The sequence below is a fragment of the Dama dama genome, chromosome 1, assembly GCF_033118175.1.
Source record: "Dama dama isolate Ldn47 chromosome 1, ASM3311817v1, whole genome shotgun sequence".
NCBI classification, from domain to species: Eukaryota; Metazoa; Chordata; class Mammalia; order Artiodactyla; family Cervidae; genus Dama; species Dama dama.
Genome location: NC_083681.1, coordinates 29,280,305 through 29,302,785, shown reverse-complemented (window position 1 = coordinate 29,302,785; position 22,481 = coordinate 29,280,305). Strand labels below are relative to the sequence as shown.

The 22,481-nt window shown below is 55.4% G+C and overlaps 1 protein-coding gene across 1 annotated transcript; it reads left to right on the top strand.

Moving 5' to 3' along the window:
• The first annotated feature begins 7,905 nt into the window (after positions 1-7,905).
• Positions 7,906-15,388, top strand: FXYD2 (FXYD domain containing ion transport regulator 2). The gene is made up of 6 exons (XM_061145114.1): positions 7,906-8,058; positions 12,489-12,527; positions 12,717-12,791; positions 14,360-14,396; positions 14,566-14,596; positions 15,217-15,388. The coding sequence occupies exons 1-5, from the start codon at positions 8,040-8,042 to the stop codon at positions 14,588-14,590; spliced, it is 195 nt and encodes a 64-aa protein (XP_061001097.1). The 5' UTR covers positions 7,906-8,039; the 3' UTR covers positions 14,591-14,596; positions 15,217-15,388.
• The last annotated feature ends 7,093 nt before the right edge of the window (positions 15,389-22,481 follow it).

Sequence of the window (22,481 nt, the reverse complement as noted above, 5' to 3'; positions counted from 1 at the left end):
AACAAAGAAACTGATGATCAAAGTAGTAATAATGAATGACTGAATGAAGGCAGCTAACATTTACCATGCACTTATGTGCCAATCCCTGGGCTGAGGGCTTCATGGGTTCCAACTGGTTTAGAACTCACAGCTGTATATGATGGCATCCCTATTTTACAGATGAGGAAACTGAGGCTCAGTGGGACCTACCTGAGTTTGCACCGCTGCTGGTAAAGCCAAGGTCTAGGCCAGGCCCGTGCAGCTCTAAGGCGGTGTGACCCTGTGCTTCAGGGGAGCGGACCCAGGGCCATCAGCTGGACGTGAGCAGGAGGCAAAACGGCCTCACGTGAGTGAGTCCTTAGTTCCCAGGCTGTGATGATCCAAGACTGGAGTAAGCTCCCTGTCACTGGAAGTGTTCAAGGCGAGGGAAAGGACCAACAGGTAGAATCCTCTGGGCAATATGGGCTCTGAGAACCTACCCAGAATGACCTAAGTGTCTAGGCCTGAACTGAGGACCCCTCATGCCCCAACCAATGGATGGATGAGCCAGTCTAGCTGGAGAGCGTGGGCCAGGGGAGAGGAGTCCAGAGTCCAGGCATGTCTTCCTTCTGGACCCGTACTCCATGCAGGCAGGACCTCGTCTGTCCACTCAGCCTCTAGGGCACATGGCTTATATTTGTGACTTGGTTGAATATAACAAGGAATGAATGGGAAAGCTGGACTGAACAGGAAAGCTGCCGTGATGTGCCATTTCCCAGAAGGGTCTCAGGCAGAAATCTTAGTTGTCCTACACCTTCTACCTCTCAGCCGCTCCCCCTGCTCCCCACCTCCTGCTGAATTCCACTCCAACAATTTTCAAGTCTATTTGCATGAGCTGTTTATGCTATTTAGCACCATATAAAAATAGGTCAACCTGCCTGCTCCCAACCCCCACCCCGGGCTGTGGCCCTCCCCTTTCACTTTTTTTTTTTGCAGGTTGTGGATTGGAAGTTGCCAAGTTGTTCTTGGAAGAGAGTCAGAGGCAGAGTGCAAGCAGCAGGGTGAGAGGGGTGGGTGAGGGGGTCTCCAGGCTGAAGCACAGCCCAAGGTCACCGGGCACCTTCTCTTCCTGTGGGGAGGAGAGTTCTGCCCTCCCCGGGATCCGAGGTTGGCAGGGGTGGCTGGCAGAACTGAGTGGTAAGAGAGCTGTCCAGCTCCGTCTGGTTCACCCCACCTTGTCCCTGGCTATTCTGCCTCACCCTGGCCTGGAGAGAGCATGAGAGAGACGGGGTGAGGGGGCGGGGGGGGGGGGGGTGCAGGGAGGTCAGGTGTGTTTGCCCGAGCCAGGGGAGGAGCCTTGGAAATACCTGTCTCCAGGCCACGGAGAGAAAGAACAGCTACCTCTCACCATTAGCCTGATTCATTGCTGTCACAGTTGAACTCCAGGGGGGCAGAATCAGCCAGATCAAGCCAACCGGCTGTTGATTTTATGGAGCCAGCCCCAGCCCCGTGCCTAGTTGCACAATAGCAGGGCACCGGCCAAGGCAGTGATGGCAGAGCAGGTGATGCTGCGATCGGGTGTCCTGAAGGACTCGCAGTGGTAGGGGCTGCCAGGCGGTGGGCCCCCTGCTCCATCCAGAAGAGTGGATTCCTGCCTCCCAGCCAGTGTCTGCTGGAACTGAAAAAGGCTCAGGACACTCCTTGTGTTCCCTCCAGCTGTGTGATCTGGGCCAGAGCCCAGCATCTTTGTCAGTTTCTGTCTCTGCAAAATGAAGTCCTTCCTAGTCATGGGCTCCTGTGTAGTCTCAGGAGTCTTGGTTTCCTCAACTGCACAATGGGTCCATCAGTATCTTTCCTGTTACCTCACAGGGTCAAAGTGAGACAATGGACATAAAGATACTGAAAATTTTACATGTAGATATTATGTTATTGTCAACTGAAAAAAAGCGTACAACCTAAAAGCTGAGGATTATGTTTTATTTGGGGATATTATTGAGGACTATTAAAAAGCCATCATTTTGCCAACAAAGGTCCATATAGTCAAAGCTATGGTTCTTCTAGTAATGTACAGATGTGAGAGTTGGACCATAAAGTAGGCTGAGCCCCAGAGAATTGATGTTTTCGAACTGCGGTGCTGGAGAAGACTCTTGAGAGTCCTTTGGACAGCAAGATCAAATCAGCCAATCCTAAAGGAAATCAACCGTGAATATTCATTGGAAGGACTGATGCTGAAGCTGAAGTTCCAATCCTTGGGCCACCTGATGCGAAGAGCCGACTCATTGGAAAAGACCCTGATGTCGGGAAAGATTGAGGGCAGGAGGAGAAGGGGGAGACAGAGGATGAGATGGTTGGATGGCATCTCTGACTCAATGGACATGAATTTGAGCAAACTCCAGGAGATAGGGAAGGACAGGGAAGCCTGATGTGCTGTAGTCCATGGGGTCACATTCAGACACAACTTAGCGACTGAACAACAATGAAAAATTACTGAGGACTGTAGTCTGGGAGGGAGAAGGCAATGGCACCCCACTCCGGTTCTCTTGCCTGGAAAATCCTATGGACGGAGGAGCCTTGTAGGCTGCAGTCCATGGGGTCGCTAAGAGTCAGACATGACTGAGCGACTTCACTTTCACTTTTCACTTTCATGCATTGGAGAAGGAAATGGCAACCCACTACAGTATTCTTGCCTGGAGAATCTCAGGGATGGGGGAGCCTGGTGGGCTGCCGTCTATGGGGTTGCACAGAGTCGGACACGACTGAAGCGACTTAGCAGCAGCAGCAGTAGTCTGGGAGATGGCCTCTCAGGTAGCTCTGAGGAAATGTTCCCAACAGGTAAGGGAGAAACCGGGATATATAGGAGTTTCTACTGAAGAAAAAAAAAAAAAGTAGCTAAGCATGAAAAGATTACTGCTAATCATAAAAGCCAGGCATCCAAAGTTAAGGATCTTAGTGCCTTTCTATGTATGGGAAGATGCAAGATTCTGGGCTTATTGAAATTATTCCTTTGATGTGCATTTTAGCTATCTAGGGCCAATGCCCTGTTTTTCTCCGCCCTGAATTCCCCCAGGGTGCACTCTCATCAACAGTGGCTGCTGGTTTGAAGGAGGGCAACATTCTTTACTGAAATGGCAGGCAACGTTTCTTTTGGCCGACATTATTAATATTTGCATTACCATTCAGGTCCTTTGTGCTCTTTTTGTGATAGCAGGGTTCCCTTTCTGTCCTGTAGACTGGGGTTCAGGTTCTAACTTACCTACATACAGTGAGAGTTTCCTTCTCCAGGAGTCTCACAAAACCTGCTTGGATGAGTGGGATGAATGAGGCAAAGAGTCAAGAGTCCTTTAGAACTGTTGAGAAGGATAAAATGGATGGAATCGCTACCAAGTGAGCAGAGATGGGGCCAGATTCCAGACCTTGTAATCTGTGTGCGCGAAGAAGCCAGGACAGACTTGGTAGGCTCTGAAGTCAAAGACAAAGATGATTACAAAGCCAGATGAGAGCTATTTGGGCCATGGCAGTGGAATCCAGAAGGTCATAGAGGAAGGGTAGGAACAGCAGGGGGCGGGTTTGCTCCTGGTGGTCTTCCTGGAGGTGGTGAGCTTGGAGCTACTTTTCAGAGATAAGGAGGAATGTGGTTACTGGAAGGAGAATGTCTGCTACTGGAGAGAAAAAGCCTCTGTTCTAGTTCAAGCCCAGACGCGAGTTCTTAGAAAAGTCAAGAATGTATTTCTCTCCAGGGTATTCACGGCGGGAGAGGTGGGTCAAATGGGTTTGCCCTTGTCACCAGCTGTGGAAACCGAAAAGGACGTCCCCAGCTCCTGCCTGCTCAGGGAGCAGAAAGGCCTGGGTGACCTTGACTCTGAGTACATTGCCCCTTGGCAGCTCCCAGGACCTGTGTGCCCCACAGCTCAGGCCATCTTGATGCCAACTGTTAAGGAATGGACCCTCCAGGGCCCACCTCCTCCCAGCCCTGCCTTATAAGACCCCAGTCACCCTGGCATCCACAGCCACAGCAGGAGACAGAGTTCCCTGGGGTTTGGGACCTCTGGGCAGCACAGTTGTGGCCCGAGAGCCACCGCATTCCTTGCCAGGTGACCACACATGCCACGCAGCTGAGGATGGACCTGAGCCAGGAATCGGACTTTCTAGGGACTCCTGGCTTCTCTCCAACTGCAAACCACCACCAGGAGGACTGGTGGGCTTGGAGTCCAAAGCTGTGCCCGCTGCCACGCAGCCTGCAGGTCCAGGGCTGGTGGATCTGGAGGAGCCCATCTCAGGGAGGCTGGCAATGAGGGCCTTTGCCTCAATGCTGGAGACAAGGCTCAGGCGATGTCCCAGCCTCTCAACTCTTCACCCACCAGCCCAACCCTGACCACCCCAGACGGCTGCCCGAGGCTGAGGAGTCGGGGGAAGAAGGAGGCCTGCCAGGGAGGCCAGGGCAGGCTGAGGCACACCAGCTGAGGACACTGTCCCTTTGGACGGGCTAGTGCTGAAGGCGGGCTCTGGGAGTTGGGGACACCTCTCAACGTCTCCTTGATTTCTGGGTCTTGGGGAAAACTGCAGAGTGTGCCCCTCTTTGGCTCCAGCCTGGAACAACAGATAAGAGAAGAGGGGTTGGGGGGAGGTCTTTGCATTATAGTCTTTGGATGAAAGAATTGTGTTCCCATCTCAGTTGCCCCCATATCCCAGAAGAGACTGGAAGAACAAGAAAAGGGAACAGATGCTAGCAGGGAACAGCCATGTTGTGCGGGGTGTTGGGGGAGGAAGGAAAGTTTCGGGATGCTGGATGGGTGGTCGGCTGGCAGAGATCATGCTGAGGGTCATAGGCAGAAATGTGCCCCAAGAGCCCAGTTTAAAGATCACCCTGCTGGGGACAGTCTGGGGAAGAGATTAACTTTGAGTGTCCTTGTCTCCTGGAGGCCCGGTTAGGGTGAAGGTAGTGAAGGTGGCACTTATTAGGAACCTCTTGGCCAGGACTTCCACCTACATCACCTCTATTCCTGTGACAGCCCTGCAAGGTAGGTGCTATCATCCCATTTTTGCAGATCGGAGAAGGATACACAGGATTTAAGTGTGGGTGCATGTGCCTGCAGGGACCCCTGACCTTCCTGAAGAGACAAATATGGGGAGAGGCTCCCTTGGGCTTCTCTCTGGGGGGTGGGGGTGGGCCATGGTCCAGGTTGAAGGAGCCAACATCTCCCTGGAAGAATGTAGGGTGTCTCAGTGTCAGCTAGGCTGATGAGCTCAATCAGGACAAGGAAGGGCTGGGTGAGAGTGAGGGGAGAGGGGCAGGACCCCCTTAACTTATAACATCTGGCTTCCCCTGAATGCACAAGGCGAATACTTTTATGAAAATTTCTGCAGGGCTCCAAGTGAAGCGCAGGAGGGGAGTTGAGGGGCAGGGGTGGGGCACTCCCCAGGAAGGACTCTAGAGGAGCTATTGACAGGGGATGGGGGTGCTGCCACCCACTGTCTCTCTGTGGGGACAAACTAGTTCTTGCTACTTATCAGAGAGCAGGTAAGTCATGAGAAGAGGTTGCATTAGGCACACTGTGAGTCTGCCTGTGTCACTGGCAAAATTATTTCACTTCTGGAACCAATTCATTCATTTAACAAAACTGGGGGTACACCCAGAGCCAGGCCCCTCTGGCACTGGAGATCTAGGAATGAGCACAGCAAACAAAAATCCCTGCTCTCCTGGAATTTAGTTTTAGTTGAGAGAGAAGTGAGAAGCAACTTAAGGGAAATAAAGAATTTATCTGCTGTAATAATGCTATAAAAATATAATAAGGCTAAGAAGCAATTTGAAATACTACAGAGTAGGTGTGTAAATTATAGGCTAGGATGCAAGGAAGGGACATTGCCTGAGCAAGTTCAGCCAAGGAGTTTTCTGGAAGAAGTGTCTTCAGGAAGAGAGAATAGCAGGTGCAAAGGTCCTGAGGCAGGAGTGTGTCTGGAGGGTCAGAGGATCATCAAGGAGAGCAGTATGGCTGGAACAGAGAGAGGGGGCAGGGAAGTCATTAGAGACAAGACTGGAGGGGTCACTGGGGTCAGATGCAGAAGCGCTTCTATAATACAAGTAGGGTTTTGGCTTTTACTTAAGGGTCCCCCAATGGCTCAGCGGTAAAGAATCACCTGCAATGCAGGAGACACAGAATACATGGGTTCAGCCTCTGTGTTGGGAAGATCCCCTGGAGGAGGAAATGGCAACCCATTCCAGTATTCTTGCCTGGAAAATTCCATGGACAGAGGAGCCTGGCAGGCTACAGTCAAGGGGGTCACAACAAGTTGGACACAACTGGGTAACTGAGCATGCACAGTCCTCAGAGGGTGTGAGCAGGAGAGTGAGCCCTTGGTAAAGTGAGGGAGTTGGGTGGGATGACCTTGGAAGCTCTTTCTGGTTAATCAGTGACACGGGGCTCAGGGTCTCCATGTGGGATGGAGATGCCGTTCTTCAGTGTTCGTGTCTGGGAGTGTGTGTGTGTGAGACAGAGAGTGTGTGTGGAGGGGTGGTAGGGGCGGGGGGTGGGAGCCGTCCTGGCTGACATCTCTCCTTTCTTTCAGGGTCACTGATAAGTCTGCACCAGGCAACCTCTAAAGGCCTATCTGGTCCTGAGATTCAGGAGTTTATCCAAGTTCCCAGCCTAGGGGATGTCTGCTCTTTGGCTCTGGGCTGTGAGCATGCAGCTTTCCACTGGCAGCATGTGACCGGGGTGGGGTGGTGGCAGGGGGTTGGGGGAGGACATCTGGTGAGCAGCTGGGCCCCTGGGCAGCCTTCTGGGTGGTGGGGAAAAGGGGAAGGAGCCCAGAGGCAGTGGCTCCCCAGGACAGATCTCATACCAGCCAGACAACTCCCCCCAGGTTCCAGCCTGGGTGGCTCTCTGAGGGTACATCAGTCATCCCCTTGGGGCAGGAAGTGTTGCTAAGGAGGAACAGAGCGGTGGGTGTCATCTGACCAGAGCCCAGGCCAGACCCGCACCTCACAGACCCTGCTGCTCAGAGGAGCCCAGAGGAGCCATGGTCCCCAGTGAGCCTCACAGACTGCTTGCTGCAGCCTCCCTCCAGGCCCGGACGGGGGCCGCAGTGGCCAGAGAACAGGCCTTGCTGAGCCGGGGCAGGGGGGACATGGTTTGCCCTCCGGTTCCCCTGGGTGGCTCCTGGCTCCAGCTGGGACATGGGCCCTCCCACTAGAAGTGCTGTCTTCCGGCCGCCCTCACCCTGCGGGACCAACCGGCATCCCTCCGGGGCCTCCTTAAGCCGCTGGTGTCTCCAGAGACAGGTGGGTCTGACCTCACAGCCAGAGCTCAGACCCTGGGGGCCAAGTGAGGGGCCCCAGCCGAGGAAGCCCAGGTTCCACACCCGCTCCTCCTTGCAGCCCCAGCTGCTCCCCATCTCCGCCCGGCTCCCGGGGAGACACAGGAGGCTGCAGACGGTGCCCTGGGCCCAGCGCCATGGCCAGAAAGCACTCCCTCCCACCTGGGGCAGCTTCCAAGGGGCTGCCCACCGTCCTGTCCAGTCTCAGGGGACTCCGGGCTCCAGAACAGATCCTTGAGGCCGCATACATCAGGGCCAAGGCCACCTGAGCTGGAGGAAGAAGGTGTCACTGGGGAAAGGTTTGGGGGGACCCCCGCGTGGCCCTGAGTGTCTCTCTCAGATGCCCCCAGCCCAGGGACAGGGGAAGATCAGGGACTCTGATTCCACAGGCTGTGGCCCCAGCCAGTGACTTCCTGGCTCCTGGTGACCTTTGCAGGCGCCCCGGGCTACACGGAGGCATCTCACCCCAGTGTGGGGGCTGCGGTTTGTTTGTGGACACTCACAGCTTCCCCCCTTCCTCAGGTGCTCTTGGAGGTCAGAGAATCTGCCCCCCTCTCACCTGGAGCCCAGCCCAGCCCGCCCCGGCGGGCCGGCAGGCAGCACGAGGTGAGGGCTGCGTTGCCAACCCCTCCTCCCTGCCTTTGTCTCTGCCTGCCCGTGGGCTCGGCTGGGCTGTGAAGAGAGGGAGGGCGGCTCTTTGCATTCAGGCCCTGGGTCACTAGCACCTCACCACTCTTCCTCTGAAGACACAGCCAGCAGCTCCTGCTATGGACAGGTGGTACCTGGGTGAGTGCCCCGAATCCCGCCTGCCCCCACCATCCTGGACTCAAGTGTCCACCCCATCACTTTCAAGAGCACCCCCAGCTCCCCAGGAGGATAGGGAAAGCAGCAATGGGGAGAGGCAGGATTTCTAGACGAGCGCATCTCCTTCTGGGGTCCTGGGCGTGCTGTCCTCTCTGCCCCCAGCATCTCTGAGCCATCAAGAGCTGGGAAGGCAACTTGTCCCACAGCCCTCATTCTGAGTCGGTCATCCGTCTGTCCAGTTGTAGGAACTCTGAAGCTGGACTGCTAGCTTCAGAGCTGGGTTCTCCCACTTCCTAGCTGCCTGATCTCTGGGAAGTTATTTGACTTCTCTGTGCCTTCATCTACAAAATGGGGGTAATAATAATGCCTCCCTTGCCTCATCAAGTTGTTGTGATGATTAAATGGGTTGGTTTTTGTAAAGTCTTTAGGAGGGTGTCATGCACACATAGTTAAAAATGTAAGTATTGTAGATGTAGCTATTGATTTGCTGTTGCAGCTATTGATGTGCTCCCTATTTCTCTTTTATCTCCTGCCTCTCTATCTACCTATCATCTATCATAACCATTGATCTATTTATCTATCTATGAACTTTCCACCTATTTTTATACTCCAGAAAGAATCCACGGTAGCTTACAAAGATAGGCAAAATGTACTAAGGGAGCAAGATAATGTGTAATAACGGGGCATCAGTGTCTGTGTGGAGAGCCCCGGGAGTTTGGGGAGCACAGTCATGGGGTCTGGCTTTCTAGCCCTGGATTTGTCCCTGACTGGATGTTTCAGGCAAGTCGCTCAATCTCCCTGCTCAGTCTTCCTTGGCTGTCCAGTGGGGATCAAGGCACTGCCTGGGAGACCTCCAGGGGTCCTTGTGGGGGCAATGACCAGATCAGTTTCTTTACCCGTGGATTAGAGCAAACATGGAATTAACAGGACAGTGTGTGCAAGAGCCTGACACGTGCTCAGCGCCTACCAAATGTGAGCTCTGTTGTGTTTTCATGAATTTCCATCATTTGACCTTGGAAGCCAAAGAGATGAATGGGTATCTCAGCTTCTGGTCTGCAGGCCGTGACAGTCTATCTTTCCATCTCACTCCCATGTTCATTTTGCTGGAAAGTGGGTGGCTTTCTTGGTGTGACAGTGTATAACAGTAACAATAATGACACTTACCGTGTACCAGGGCCCCCACCACGCCCTTTGCTGCATTATCTCACTTTCTCCTCACAACCACCCATTTTACAGATGAGGAAACTGAGGCACACAGAGATTAAGTAACTTGACAGGGGTCGTATACTTAGCAAGTGGAGGAGCCAGGAAGTGAACTCAGACCTTGATCCCCTGTCACTGCTCCAAGAGGATTAATAGGTGGAGTCCTTTTGAAGGACTAACCTGCCCTTGGTGGACAATGACCTCTGACCTTGGCCTTTTGGCTATAGTTGAGCATCAGCCTCTTCTGGAAGCCAATCTGATTGATTAGAACTCAGCCAGGAACATGAGCATCCATGGGGGACCTAGCACCGGGGTCCGAAGTGTGAACGGGGCCACAGTAGAGGGAGGAGTCCCTGCCCCCCAAAGCGAGGGCCTGGAGGTGGGTCTTCACCTTGCCTCTCACCAGCTGTGTGCCCTTGAGCCAGGGTCCTACCCTCTCTGTGCCTCAGGTGCCTCGTGTATAAAATGGGGAAATAACACAAAGTACCAGGAAATAACAGTTAGAAACATGCTTTTCAAATCATAAAAGCAAGGCGCTCTCTCCGTGGTCTGGCTTGGCCCCTTCCCAAAGGAGCCTGTGGCGTAACGTGGGGACTGGCACGGAAGCTGGGCTTCACGGCTGGAGAAGGACGTGCCAGAGGCTACAGGGACACAGGGATTAGTGAGGGATGACTGGAGCCCTTCTGACCGAGGTGTGAGCTGTTAGATGTGGCCTGGATGGAGGAAAAAGGTACCAAGGAAAGGGCGTTCCCGGGCATGAAGGCCTGGAAGCATGCACAGTGCAGTGGGCAGCGGGGCGGGGGCTCAGGTGGGCTCTGAGGGGCCAGGCACCCTGGGGTCACCTCAAGAAAGCCCCGAATGCCAGGCACCAGCTGCACCAGCAGCCTGCACAGTGGTGGGAGATGTGGGCAGCTGCTAGGGTCAAGGGCCTCCGTGGGACCCCCGACCTTGCCCCCCGCAAGCTGTAGTACACGCTGAATCTATTTCAAAACCCTCGCTTCCCCACTGTCACGGCCCCAGCTGTGGCTCCTCCACCTGCGGGGTGGACCCCATGGCCCTTCTCTCTGGAAATTTCCTTTGGGAGGGTTTGGAAAGATGGCCAGTTCCTCCCTGCCCCCACTGCCCCTGCACCTCCTCACGCTCAGCGGGAGCCCCACTGTCCACACCCTGGCTTTTCTTGTGACCAGGGTAAATATTACCTGGCACTGTTAATGTTTAATGCCCCCACCCCATCTCCGGCCACCCCACAGCCGGGCAGTCTCCCCGAAGCAGAGGCAGCGGAAAGAGGGCAGCGGGGACGGGCCTGGTCTGTGGGGGAAATGGCAGAGTTGACAGATGACGGTGAGTGTGTGTGCATGTGTGTGTGTGTGCGTGCGTGGGTGTGCATGCGTGTGTGTGAAGCAAGAGGTGCTTGGACCGTCTTTGGATGGTGAGCAGGACCCCCTCTTCCGTCTCCTGGCATCCCTGCCTTCCAGAGCACCCAGCACCCCTCTCTCGTACCGTGCCAGCCTCCTATTTAAGAAAATTTGCTTTTAAAAGAGGACCTCACCTTAACGCCAAAACAATCTAGCTTGAATGGTGGAAGCTTGGATGTCAAGTAGGAGGTGCTGGGGCATGGGGGGTGGTGAGCATGCCTCTTCTGGACTAAACTGAGAGCAGGAGGTAGATGGAGGTGAGGCAGGGCAGCAGCGGGCCCCGGTCAGCCTTCTCAGGCTGGCTTTGGGGCGAGAGCCCCCACGTTCAGGACACAATGCCTAGAAGGCATCCTGTGAATGAGGGCGATTGGGTCTGGAATCTAGTGAGCCCGCTGTGGACTGCAGTGGTCTCTGAGCCAGATTTAGAAACGATGAGGTCTTTGGGTGGGGTGGGCTCTCCCAATGTCTCAAGATGAGGTGGTCAGGGAGGAGACAGTTTCCTGGAGTGGCAAGGGGAGTGGTGAGTCCCGCCATGGCTCTGACACTGACGCCCGTGTGACCTTGAGCAAGACTTGAACTGAAACTGGGGAGACAACCTCAGAGGCCTTCCGCGTGGGGACAGGTGCCCGGGGCCCCCTCAGACCCTTCAGTGGACCCCTCCTGGCCCGAACTCCCCTGGCCACCCACCCAAGCTGGACCCCACCGCCCAGGGCCCAGTCCAGCACAGCCTGGGAGGTGAGAACTGGCGCGTTCCTTTGACCTTGGGCACCGCTTCCCTAGCACCAAGAAGGGGCTCAGCAGGGCGGAGAAGAGGGGCTGCCACGAGACAGGACAGAAGAGCTCTGGCCGGGCGCCCTCCAGCTGCCGAACAGCAAGTGCGCTCAGGTTATAGGGTGGAAGGGCAGAGCCATGACCTCTGCTGGGGGCTGGAGCCTGGATGGGACCTCCTGGTCTTGAAATGTCTCCTTCCTCCTGACCATATGAGAGGCAGCACAGCAAAGGGGTGAAGCACCTCGATTTTTAACCACCAATGGCCTGGGTTCATTCCCAACTCTGCCCTTTTCTAGCTGTGTGACTGAGTGAGTTGCTTAACCCCTCTGTGCCTCCATCGTCTCATGGATGATATTGGAATAATATCAATGCCTCACAGGATTGTTAAAGTGGTTAAATGAGCTACTGCTTCGTTAGCCTTGGTCTGCCACATGACAATATACTGTTTCTGAAATAAATTTGCTTTCCCCTAAGGATAGCAATGTAGGAGAGAAGGATCTAGAAACGGGTCCAAGACTCATTTCTGCCTCCAACTTTTACGGGAACTTTAGAGAAGTCTTCAGACTGGGCCTTGGTTGCCTCCTGTTTGGTGAATATTAAGCTTCTATTTATTTATTCATTGGTTCACTTCACAAATATTCACCAAGTATTGGTTGCCCAAAAAGTTCGTTTGGATTTTTCTGTAAGATGTTATGGAAAAACCCAATACCTTGTGGCTGATTAGTCAAATGAAGGGAGGTTGCTGCTGAGGCTTATGGAAGATGCTTCTGTGGCCTCCCAGAAGTGCCAGCCCCACCCCACCGCCAGGCACGGTGGGTCTCTGCTGACCGAAGGGAGCCACCGAGGGCAGATGCTGTCACCACCGGCAGTGGCGTGGTCAGGCCCTGCTCCTGGAATGTCCCTCCAGCAGCTTCCCCTGCCCCCCCCCCCCCCCCGGACCTCTGGGGGTGCTGGGACTGGAAGTGCGGGAGTCCCCCTGTTTCTGCGGCTTATCCCCAACCCCCCCTCTGGCTCTCTCCTCAGGTGGCAGCCCCAAGGAGAACGTGGACCCATTCTACTACGGTGAGTCTGGAGGGCCCCTCCTCCCACCCTTCCTAAGTGACCACCCCCCCTCACCACCACCAGGCATCCACAGTTCCTGGCCTCTCCCAGCCCTGGGTCATGTGCCCCCATCTTCCCGAGTTATTACTGTGGGGCTGGGGGGAGGGTCTGGGGTCACCCATCCCACCTCCCCGTCCTCTCCTTCCCCAGACTACGAGACCGTCCGCAATGGGGGCCTGATCTTCGCCGCCCTGGCCTTCATCGTGGGGCTCGTCATCATCCTCAGTAAGTGGGGACTTCCTGTAGAAGGGGTTGCTGAGGGGGGCCCAGCTCCTCAAAGCCGCTGAGCACACTGGCTTCCCGGGTGGGGAGGGGAGAGCCCTCTCAACTGCCTCCCGGGCGCCCTCGCCTCTCCCACGGAGGCTGTGAGAACCGACGGACACCCTGATGCAGACCGGCTCGTGGTCCGCAGACCCCCCAGGAGGTGCCCTTTTCCTCGAGTGCGCCCTCTAGTGGACCCGAGGGGTGCCGCCGAGATGGCGAACCGGCTCCTGCTGGCCCGGGGAGGCTCCAGTGCCCTTGGGGCAGGGGAAGGGAGGGAGCCAGCCTCCACTGGACACTCCCTCCCCCCAAACTGAGCGCTTTCTTGGCCCATTTAATCCTCTGAACAAACTGAGGGATGGCCGCCACTGTCGCCGCTTTCCAAATGAAAAACCAGACCCGCAGTGGTAGGTGCAGCAACCTGCCCGAGGTTCCGCGGCCAGATCAGAAGCAGAGTGGGTTCCATAGCACCTCACCCCAACCCCGGCCTGCTGCGGGAAGGCAAGCACCCCTGGCAGCCCAAGGCCTTAGGCTCCCCGCTAGTTTACTGTGGATCCCTTACTCCCTGGGCCTTTGTTTGCTCATCTGTTAAATAGGGATGATCCCACTTGTCCCACAAGCTTAGGGCTGGCAGTCAAAGACGCGGCAGCCAAGGGAGCACTTAGAAGGAATCAGTGTAGGTGTGGGGTGTTCTAGGGGAGAGAAAGCTCCTTGCCTTACCCTGGCCCCAAAAGGCACACAGCAGGGGCTTAATAAATGCTTGCGGACTGGTGCAACCGGGAGAAAAATACTCAGAAACACGCCGGTGAGAAGAAGATGGAGAATGTAGCACTGCCACTTCCAAGTCCTGGGATTCTAATGGGCGCGTTAGATGGTGCCCCCCTCACCCCGCCCCGATGGCTCCAGTCTGCAGACAGGGCCAGCCTCCCCATTCCCCTGGAGGTTCCCTGAGGGCCCTGCTGTATTGTGGCTGAGCTCGCAGTGGCGGAGGTGGATGGGCGCGAGCAAGACTCTTGGCCCTGGACGTCCTGCTGTTCTCGAGCAGCTTCTGCACGCCCACCACCTTTCCTATAGTGCTCACCGCCCACCACGGACTTCCCTGTAGCTCAAACGGCAGAGTCTGCCCGCAATGCAGGAGACCAGGGTTCGATCCCTGGGTTGGGAAGCTCCTCTGGAGAAGGAAATGGCCACCCACTCCAGTATTCTTGCCTGGAGAATTCCATGGACAGAGGAGCCTGGTGGGCTACAGCCTGTGGGGTCGCAAAGAGTCAGACACACCTGAGCGACCAACACAGACACACACACAGTCCACCACGGAGCCGCCACAATAATGTTTGCTGACTGCCCAGCTGGCTGACTTGGACTTCTGGACACTTATGGTCCAGCCATATATAAAGAGAGACAGACAGTTGTGGTCTCCGAGGCGGACACAGGGCAGCGCTGGCAGGAAGGAGGGAGGAGGGGCTACGGAGCTGAGGCCTCCAGGGTAGAGAGGGTCTCCTTGGCAAACTCACCTCGTTTCTCTCTTTAAGGCAAAAGATTCCGCTGTGGGGCCAAAAAGAAGCACCGGTGAGTGCCGGCCTGGGTGACTGATGGGGGTGGGCAGGGAGGGGTGGGAGGGGCCAGCGGAGGGTTTGGTCTCTCAGGCTTGTGAGGAGGGTCCCCCATCAGGAGCCCTGAATCCCTGCCCCTTCCACCCCACTACCTTTTCTTACCTGTCTGCTTTCCTCCATCCCAGGCAAATTCCTGAAGATGAGCTCTAAGGAGAGGTAGGTTTGCGAGGAGCAGGCAGTGGCTCTGGATAATAAGGAAAAGTTAAGGACTTGGCTGGGAAAAATGTCAAGATCTTTCATCCATCAGTCAGGTGTCTGTCACACTCATGTGGTTCTTTTCCTTGTTGGTTAAAAAAATTTTTTTTTATTAGAGTATAATTGCTTTACAATATGTTAGTTTCTGTACACCAGCATGAATCAGCCATAAGTATACATATATCCCCCCCACCTCTTGAGACTCCCTTCCACGCCCACCCCCATCCCACCCCTCTAGGTGATCACCGAGCCCCGAATGAGCTCCTGGTGCCCTATAGCAGCTTCCTGCTGTCTACCTACTTTGCCCATGGTACTGTGTATATGTCAACCCTACTCTCTTGGCTCATCCCGCCCCCTCCGTCCCACTTGTGTCCCCATATCTGTTCTCTATGTCTGGGTCTCTATTCCCACCTTTTTAAAGTGATGGCCAAAAAAAACCAGAAAAAAATATGCCGTAGTATGTGTGACCAAGGGAGGCTGCCAAGATGCGCCAGAGGAAGGTAAGGTGAAAAAGGGATGAAACGGAAGTCTTAGCCTCTGCAGCCCTGCTCACAGCCCCTATCCTGCCTTTCTGTTTGCAGAGCCAGCTGTGCCCACCCTTGCACTGAGGCTGCCTGGAAGTCTTTCCTGAGCTTTAGACCTCTGTCCCAGCACTGCCAAGCCCTGGGGCTGAAGGAAGCTTCGGGCTCCACGTGACCCCTGGGTGGGCATCACCTCCTTCTGCCCCGTGTTAATAATAAAGCTGGCCTTGGAGACGGGTCCTTCCCTGGCCTCCTCCCTCGCTCCTTCTCTCCTGTAATGGCCACCATCCGCTCCTCCAAGCTGGAGTCAATACAGCCTGGTCTCTGGCTTTTCCATTATTCGCTCACATGCCCACGCCTGTGAAAGTAAGAAGTTCAGTATCATCATCTCCAGGCCCCTCCTCACCCCCCAAATTGCCAAGAGCCCCTGGGATAGAGGTCTCAGCCTGCCTTCCCAATGCCAGGCAAAGAGCAAGCCGGTAAGGCCAAAGGTCACAGGTTCAAAGCCCTTGGGTCGCCCGGGGGCCCTGAGTGTGGCTGTTGGAGCTCTCCAGTGGGAGTCGCTGAGGCCCTGCCCTGGGCTGCCCGTGTTTTAGTTGTTTGTGGGCACATTATGTGCTCTGCCCATATTTCCCCACGTGCACCAGCGTGCCAGGATGGGTGGGTCTAGGGGTCTTGGTGGGGCAGCGGGCGGTGAGTCTTAGCACATGCTCTCTCCCCATCCCCCACCCCCAACTGTGGTTGCCAAGCTCCAGCCATGCCCTTTTCACTCTTGGGGCCAGGGGGCCTCAGTTAGACCTAATCTCATCCACCTCTTTCCTTCCTGGCTTGGTTAATTTCAGGGCCAGAGGCCAGAGAATGAACAGTGAGGGTGGGGCCTTTGTTAACTGTTTCCCTCAGCCCCCTGTCCATTCCGGTAGGCCTCCACCCTACCAGAATGGACAGGGGGACAACTTCAACCCGAGATGGGGTCAGACTGGCCCCTCCCACCAGTCCCTGACTTCCTGATGCCCCTGGCCCCCAGACAGCACTGCATGCTGCCGCCTCGGGCAGTTTTTGCCCTCTGGAAGGAGCCTGCCTTCCCTTTCCCTCCCCTCCCTCTGTGAGAAGCGGAGAGGCGGCTCTGAGGCTGGATGGGATGGTGGGATCATGGCACCACCTACTGTCCATTTCCTCATCTGAGTTTTTGAGCATCCAAGGGAAGAGGGGGAGATTGGCCCGGGAGACCAAGTCCGCAGAGTTTGAAATGAACAAGGAGGGCGCCGGAGGCGGTGTGGGCCGCCCTCGGCTTGGGAATTGAGCTCTTTGTCTTAATCCACTGTCCCCAGGACCACCACCCCTCACAGACTCACAGAAGGCTTGAGCAGTGAAGGCCAAAATAGGGAGCAAAATAGACAGTCCTTAATTTTCACAAAGAGACTGAGGTCCTGAGAAAGGCAGTGGCGTGTCCAGGTGACACAGCCAGCCGGTGTCGGAGCCAGGTGTCTGGCTCCATTTCAGAGTCCTTCTCACTGACCCCGTGGGTTGGGAGGAGACACTCCGGGGAGACACAGAGTGGAAAACTTGGCTCTTGCAACTCAGGACCAAGGTCTTTGTGACACCCTGCTCTGAATTTGGGCTCACGGATGACAAATAAAACCCGACAGGCCAAACCCCTAAATAGAATTCAGGATTTCCAAGACACTGGAGCTGTCCACGACAGTGGGAGAAATGAATGGAATGGGGCAGGTCCAGCCATGGGGGATTTCAGGACGGGGGGGAGAAATGGGAGGGGGGAGCTCCTGAAACTTCTGGGATGTAGCAGCAAGGCCAACAGGAAGAAGGGTATTCCAGGCCTGCAGCTTGCCTGAGAAGAGCCTTGGAGAGGCGTCGTGTTTCTAGAAGGTTCCATACACAGGCCCTGAGCCTTCCAACCCAGCTGCCTTGGAGGGGGCTGGTCCTGGGTGAGTCTCTTCGGCCTCTGCCCCTGCTGTAAGCCCTCCGTCCCCGTGAACTGTGAGGCTTCTCTGAATCCCAGGCTGTCACCCTGGAGCACCTGGGGTGCTGTGCAAACTACCCAGTGTCCCCTCCAGAACTGTCAAATATTAACCTTGGGGCGGGCCCATGCCAGCTGTTACTTAACCAGCTCCCAGGAGAGCAGCTGCTGCTGAAAACCACAGATCTGGGTAACATTCAGTGCCCTCATGAACATTCTCCCCCTCCCTGTCCATGAAGGTCACAAGGACTGGGAGCTACTGAACGTTCACTTCACTTTGGGATTTTCCACAATTCATACACAAATTAAGTCACAAATAAACACCAAGACTGGGAAGTGATTGAATGAATTACTTTTAATCCCACAGCAGTGACAATGACAGCCTTAGTCTGAGGGAATGCAATTCCATTTGTCACCACCAGAGGGAGGATGTGTCTTACTCCAAATCCTTTTCAAACAGCGTTTTCAACTCAGTCTAAGGGCTGGGAGAAGAGGGAGATAGAGAACCGGGTGGTTGGATGGCATCACCGACTTAATGGTTGTGATTTTGAGCAAACTCTGGGAGATGGTGAAGGACAGGGATGCCTGGCGTGCTGCAGCCCATGGGGTCACAAAGAATCAAACACGACGGAGCGACTGTACTGGGAGTCCTTTGCTGGAAGAAGAGGCCTCTGGGTCTACCAGATGCCCCGATTTCCCAGGACCGCCCTAAGTTCTTTCCATTCTGTCTGCACACCCCTCTGGTGTAATTTGCCCTGCTCTGGTGTCTTGAGCCCTCACTCCTCCTGAAAGGGAGAGACCCTCTGTGAGCTACACGTATTCCTCAGCTTGGGGTAATTATGTAGCCTCCAACCACATAGTCTGAGTTAATCAGCGTTATGAGCAGGACCTGGAGAGAGGCAGGCAAGAAAGGCGAGTCCCCAGGAGCCCACCCTGAGTATCCCCACTGGTCCTAACCTGTCCTAGGGAGTGGGTTCCCTGGGCTGATAGGGATGGGGTGGGGTTGGGGGTGCTGAGCTGAAGAGGGGTCCAGGGCAGAGGGGACTGTCGAGGCCCCCACCCCGGGCCCTCCTCCCACTCACCCCTGCTGGAGAGATTAATGGCCTCCCTGTTGATCCTCGGCTCCAGGCAGCTGAGGTCTGAACTGCAATTCTGCAGGGCTCTGCGCGGTGGTGACCTGCTCCTTGCCAGGCACTCATTCTTCATCGTCCGCCTGACAAACACACGGGGTGGGGGTGGGTGGTGGAGATCAGAGGCCGATGCCACAGCCGCCTGGCCTTGTCCTGTCGTCACAGTGAGCCTATGGCTGGGAAGATGGATCAGGCCTGGGCCTTGGAGCCAGGGCCACAGCAGCCTCGGCCCAGGGCCTTGGGAGGGGAATCAGAGAGCCGGGGACTGGGCTGAGACAGCCAGGGAGGTGGCCGAGTGACCCAACCTTAGGAGAAACCCTCAACTTGACCTTCGTGTTCCCCGCCCCCACTGGGGACACTCAATGTCCTCTGCAGTTGAGTGGCTGAGGACATGGGAAGAAAACCTATTTAGAACTTGGGACCTTGGGGTCCATGACCTCAGCTTGACACTGGGGGGCCCGGGGGTGGGGGGCACCTAGGGAGGTCACCACAGGAAGCCAGATGGGGGCTTTTCCCCAGGGATGGACGGGCCTTATGCCGGGACAGCACTGGAACCAGCTGCACCAGGGGTGGTGGCTCCCCAGGCTCTGATTCGGTAACTTATTTAGGTGGGAATTTCAGTCTGCTTGCTCTGACCCTACACGACCTCCGCACTCCCCCGGAGGCCCCGGGGCACTCCTGGCTGCTGTTGGCCTCTGGAGTTCTTAAACTTGTTTCCCTTTTCAAGAAATTCGTGCTGTTGCTTCCCCAAAGGGCTTCCTTGGTATCACCAGGAGGAATTCCCCAGGTGAAGTGGCCAAGGAGAGGTTAGGCGAGGGGAAGTTTCAGGCTGGGCCAGCAGTTTCAGGCCCAGAACCTCATTGGCGGCCCAGTGCCGTCCATGCTGGGGACGGTGGTCTCACTGCCAGCTTTGGCCTCTGCCTGCTGTGTGACCCTGAAGCGCCCTCGTCTGTCTCTGGACTTGGCTTTGGAAAAAGCAAACACAAGACCAAAGTTGCAGGTGTTGGCTTCAGAGTCAAGGGGCTCTAGGAAGGGGTAAGTGGGACCTGTAGCTGGTCCCCTTGTTACCCCCAGCCCCTAGATGAATAGTGCCCAGGGAAGCTGGGAGTGTGCACGCGTGCACACACAGACACAAATACATGCTCACTCCCTCCTAGCAGTTAAAACAGAGGTACCAGCAAGTGGTGAAGGCAGACAAAAAAGACACACTCGACAAAGCAAGGAGATGAGGCTGGCTTGGCCCAGAGCCAGGAGCCTGTTGTATTCTCTCGTGGTCTTTGTTTCCTGAAAGGCCTATCAATCAGTAACACAGTCCTGCCAAACCCAGCTGCCTGGAGCCGAGTGGCCCCCGCCCTGAAGCAAATAATATTTCAGGTCTCCTGTCCATGGACCATCTGCTCCTGAAGCAGTGAGTCACGTCACTGGGGAGTGGCCTCAGCCCTCAGTCGCCTGCCCTGAGCAGGAGGCGATGGGCCCCGCGGGGTCTCAGTGACTCCCAGACCCTTCCTGAACCCTGCTCCCAGGGGACCTGTTGGAGACCCTGCGTCTCTTGAGACTCTGACCATTCCTTCATGTCTGTCTGCCTCACGGTCTGCAAACCGTATGAGGCTGGGGGCGGCATCTAATGGTTTACCCAGCAATCCCCAGTGCTGCACCCATCAGAGGCGTGTAGTATGTGCTCAGTAAATGTTTGTTGACTGAGCTCGTAACTGGCTGACCAGAGGAATGAATGAGTGATCACCCGCAGCTGCACCTGCTGCTTCCCAGCTTCTCAAGGGGCAGGGAGAGCTGCTGGGAATTGCGGTCTGGTCAGCTGGCTGGTGGTGTGTCTGTCTGCACCCCTGGAGCCTGAACCGGGAAGGGGCTACTAGGGACCTGTCCTAGTGACAGCCAGCATTTTGTCCCTAATGAGACAGTTAAGGTCACAGGCTCCGGAATCAACCCGCCTGGATTTGAGCCCTGGCCTGACCAATTGTGAACTGTGGGATGGTGGCTATGTCCCCACCCACCCCCAATCTCAGTTTCCCCCAGATGGAGAAACAACGTCTGACTCGAGGAGCTTGGGCTCCAGACTGGTCCTCGCTGACCAGCGGCTGCTTTGTTTACGCTCTCGAAGATTCTCCCAGTGTGGACACCTGGTGCTCCTGCATTCTGCAGGCACCCCAGCCCTTGTCCTTAACGCCTGACAGGCCAGTGCATTCTTCTAGGACACTATTCAGGGCCAGGAGGCAGAGGCCCTGAGTCCATGCTCACCCAACACCCGTGAGCACGATTTGGGCCACAGCGTGGACGTGGCCTGACCCGTCCTGGGAGGCCCCACCACCTGGACCCTCTGCCAGCTTGGCTGGGCTCACCAGCTCCCCTGAGACCAGTGGAAGGTGGTCTATGGCGGCTGCATGGGGACCAGGGAGGGTTTGTGGAAAAACTGTGTGTGTGTTGGGGGGTGTGAGTACATGTGAGTGTATGTGTACATGCCTGTGTGCCTGTATGTTAGAACTGGGGAGAAGCCAGACAGGCCAGGCAGTGGGGGGCCTGCGTGGACACAAGAGGCTGCACCCAGCATCTGGGGCCTGGGGAACAGGCAGCTCCACCTTGCCGGCCACTCTCTGGACCACGACTCCTCAGCTGAGCATGAGGGCTGGGTCGGAGGTCACGATCATCACTCCCAGTAGTTCTTAGAGGACACGCACACAGCTAGGCAGGGGGGTGAGCGTGGATCCCAGCTTCACTGTGAAGCAGGGCTTGGGGTGAGGGGTGGCCTGTGTGGTGGAGAACCCGAGCCTGCCCCGTCCCCTCTTGTGATGCTAGGGGGAGGCAGATAACCAGATTCCCCATGCAGTGGCTGGGAATGGAGGTGTCCATGGGGAACTGGAGACTGACTACAGTGCCAAGACAGTGGGATGTCCCCTCCAGAGCCACACAACCGCCAGGGCCCAGGCAAAGGGAGGGGGAGGCGGGCTCCTGTGCTTCAAACTGTCCCATCCTCCTCTAGATCTGATGTTTTTCCTCCTCTCAAACCACGCAGTGAAAACAATCAGAACAGGGATACTGCAGTGGAAGAGGTGGGGGGGGGGCATGATGGAGCACAGACGTGGGTCTGGAGCATGGCTCTGCCACTGACTAGCTGGGCAGCACGGGGCCCACCCACCCCTTAGTGTCTCTGAGCCTCAGTTTTCTCATCTGCAAAATGGGTATCACAATGCCCAACGCATTAAAGAGATGGAGCGAGATCTTGTGTGTAAACAAGATTGGGGACTTCACTGGTGGCTCAGTGGTAAACAATCTACCCGTTGATGCAGGAAACATGGATTCGATCCCTGATCTGGGAAGATCCCACGTGCCACAGAGCAACTGAGCCCCTGTACCACAACTCTTAAGCCGGGGAGGCACAGCTACTGAAGCCCGTGCACCCCAGAACCTGTGCTCTGCGACAGGAGAAGCCACAGCAGTGAGAAGCCCAGGGCACCACAACTAGAGAAAGCCTATCTGCAGCAACAAAGTCCCAGGGCAGCCAAAAATTAAAGAAATAGATAAAAGTAATATTTAAAAAACCAAGATTGGTAAGCCATAGAGCACTACCGAAGTGCAATGTGGGTTTTAATTGCAGTGTGAAGCAATATCAATCAAGGTTTTCACTGGGTTGGGTGATTACATGCATTTCAATATAATTCAGCAAAATATGTATTGGATATTTGAATATCAAGTATGTGCCAGGCACCATGTTAGGTATTTTAATAAGCTTAAGTGGAAGTTGTTTATGAAACTGCAGAACACAAACCCATAGATCTGCCTGTCTGGTATTTCCTAAATGCCAGTCCTAATACCTATGCTGAGCAACTGGGGTTCAAACCCCTGGGAAATGTAGACTACAGCTCCCTGCTTATGTAGTCTTGGATCTCTCTTTCTCTCTGTCTCCATGGTCGTGTGTGTGTGTGTGTGTGGTTGATTAGCTGAATTTAGGAACCACTGATCTAGTTCAGTCTTTGCTGAGCAGTGAAATCTGAGCCTCAAAGAGGGAGACACTCTCCGAGGACAGCAGTCACAGGCCAGGGATCCAGGAGTATCTGTACCTTGTACACTTTTCCAGCCAGTCCCGGATCCCCTCAAAGGCTTGGCCTCTGAGGAGGTGTCTCAGCAGAGCGCCTAGCATAGGGAAACAGGAGACTTGAACTGGAGTCTGAGCTCTGTATTTAGTGGCTGCTTAACCTTTAGCGGTTCAC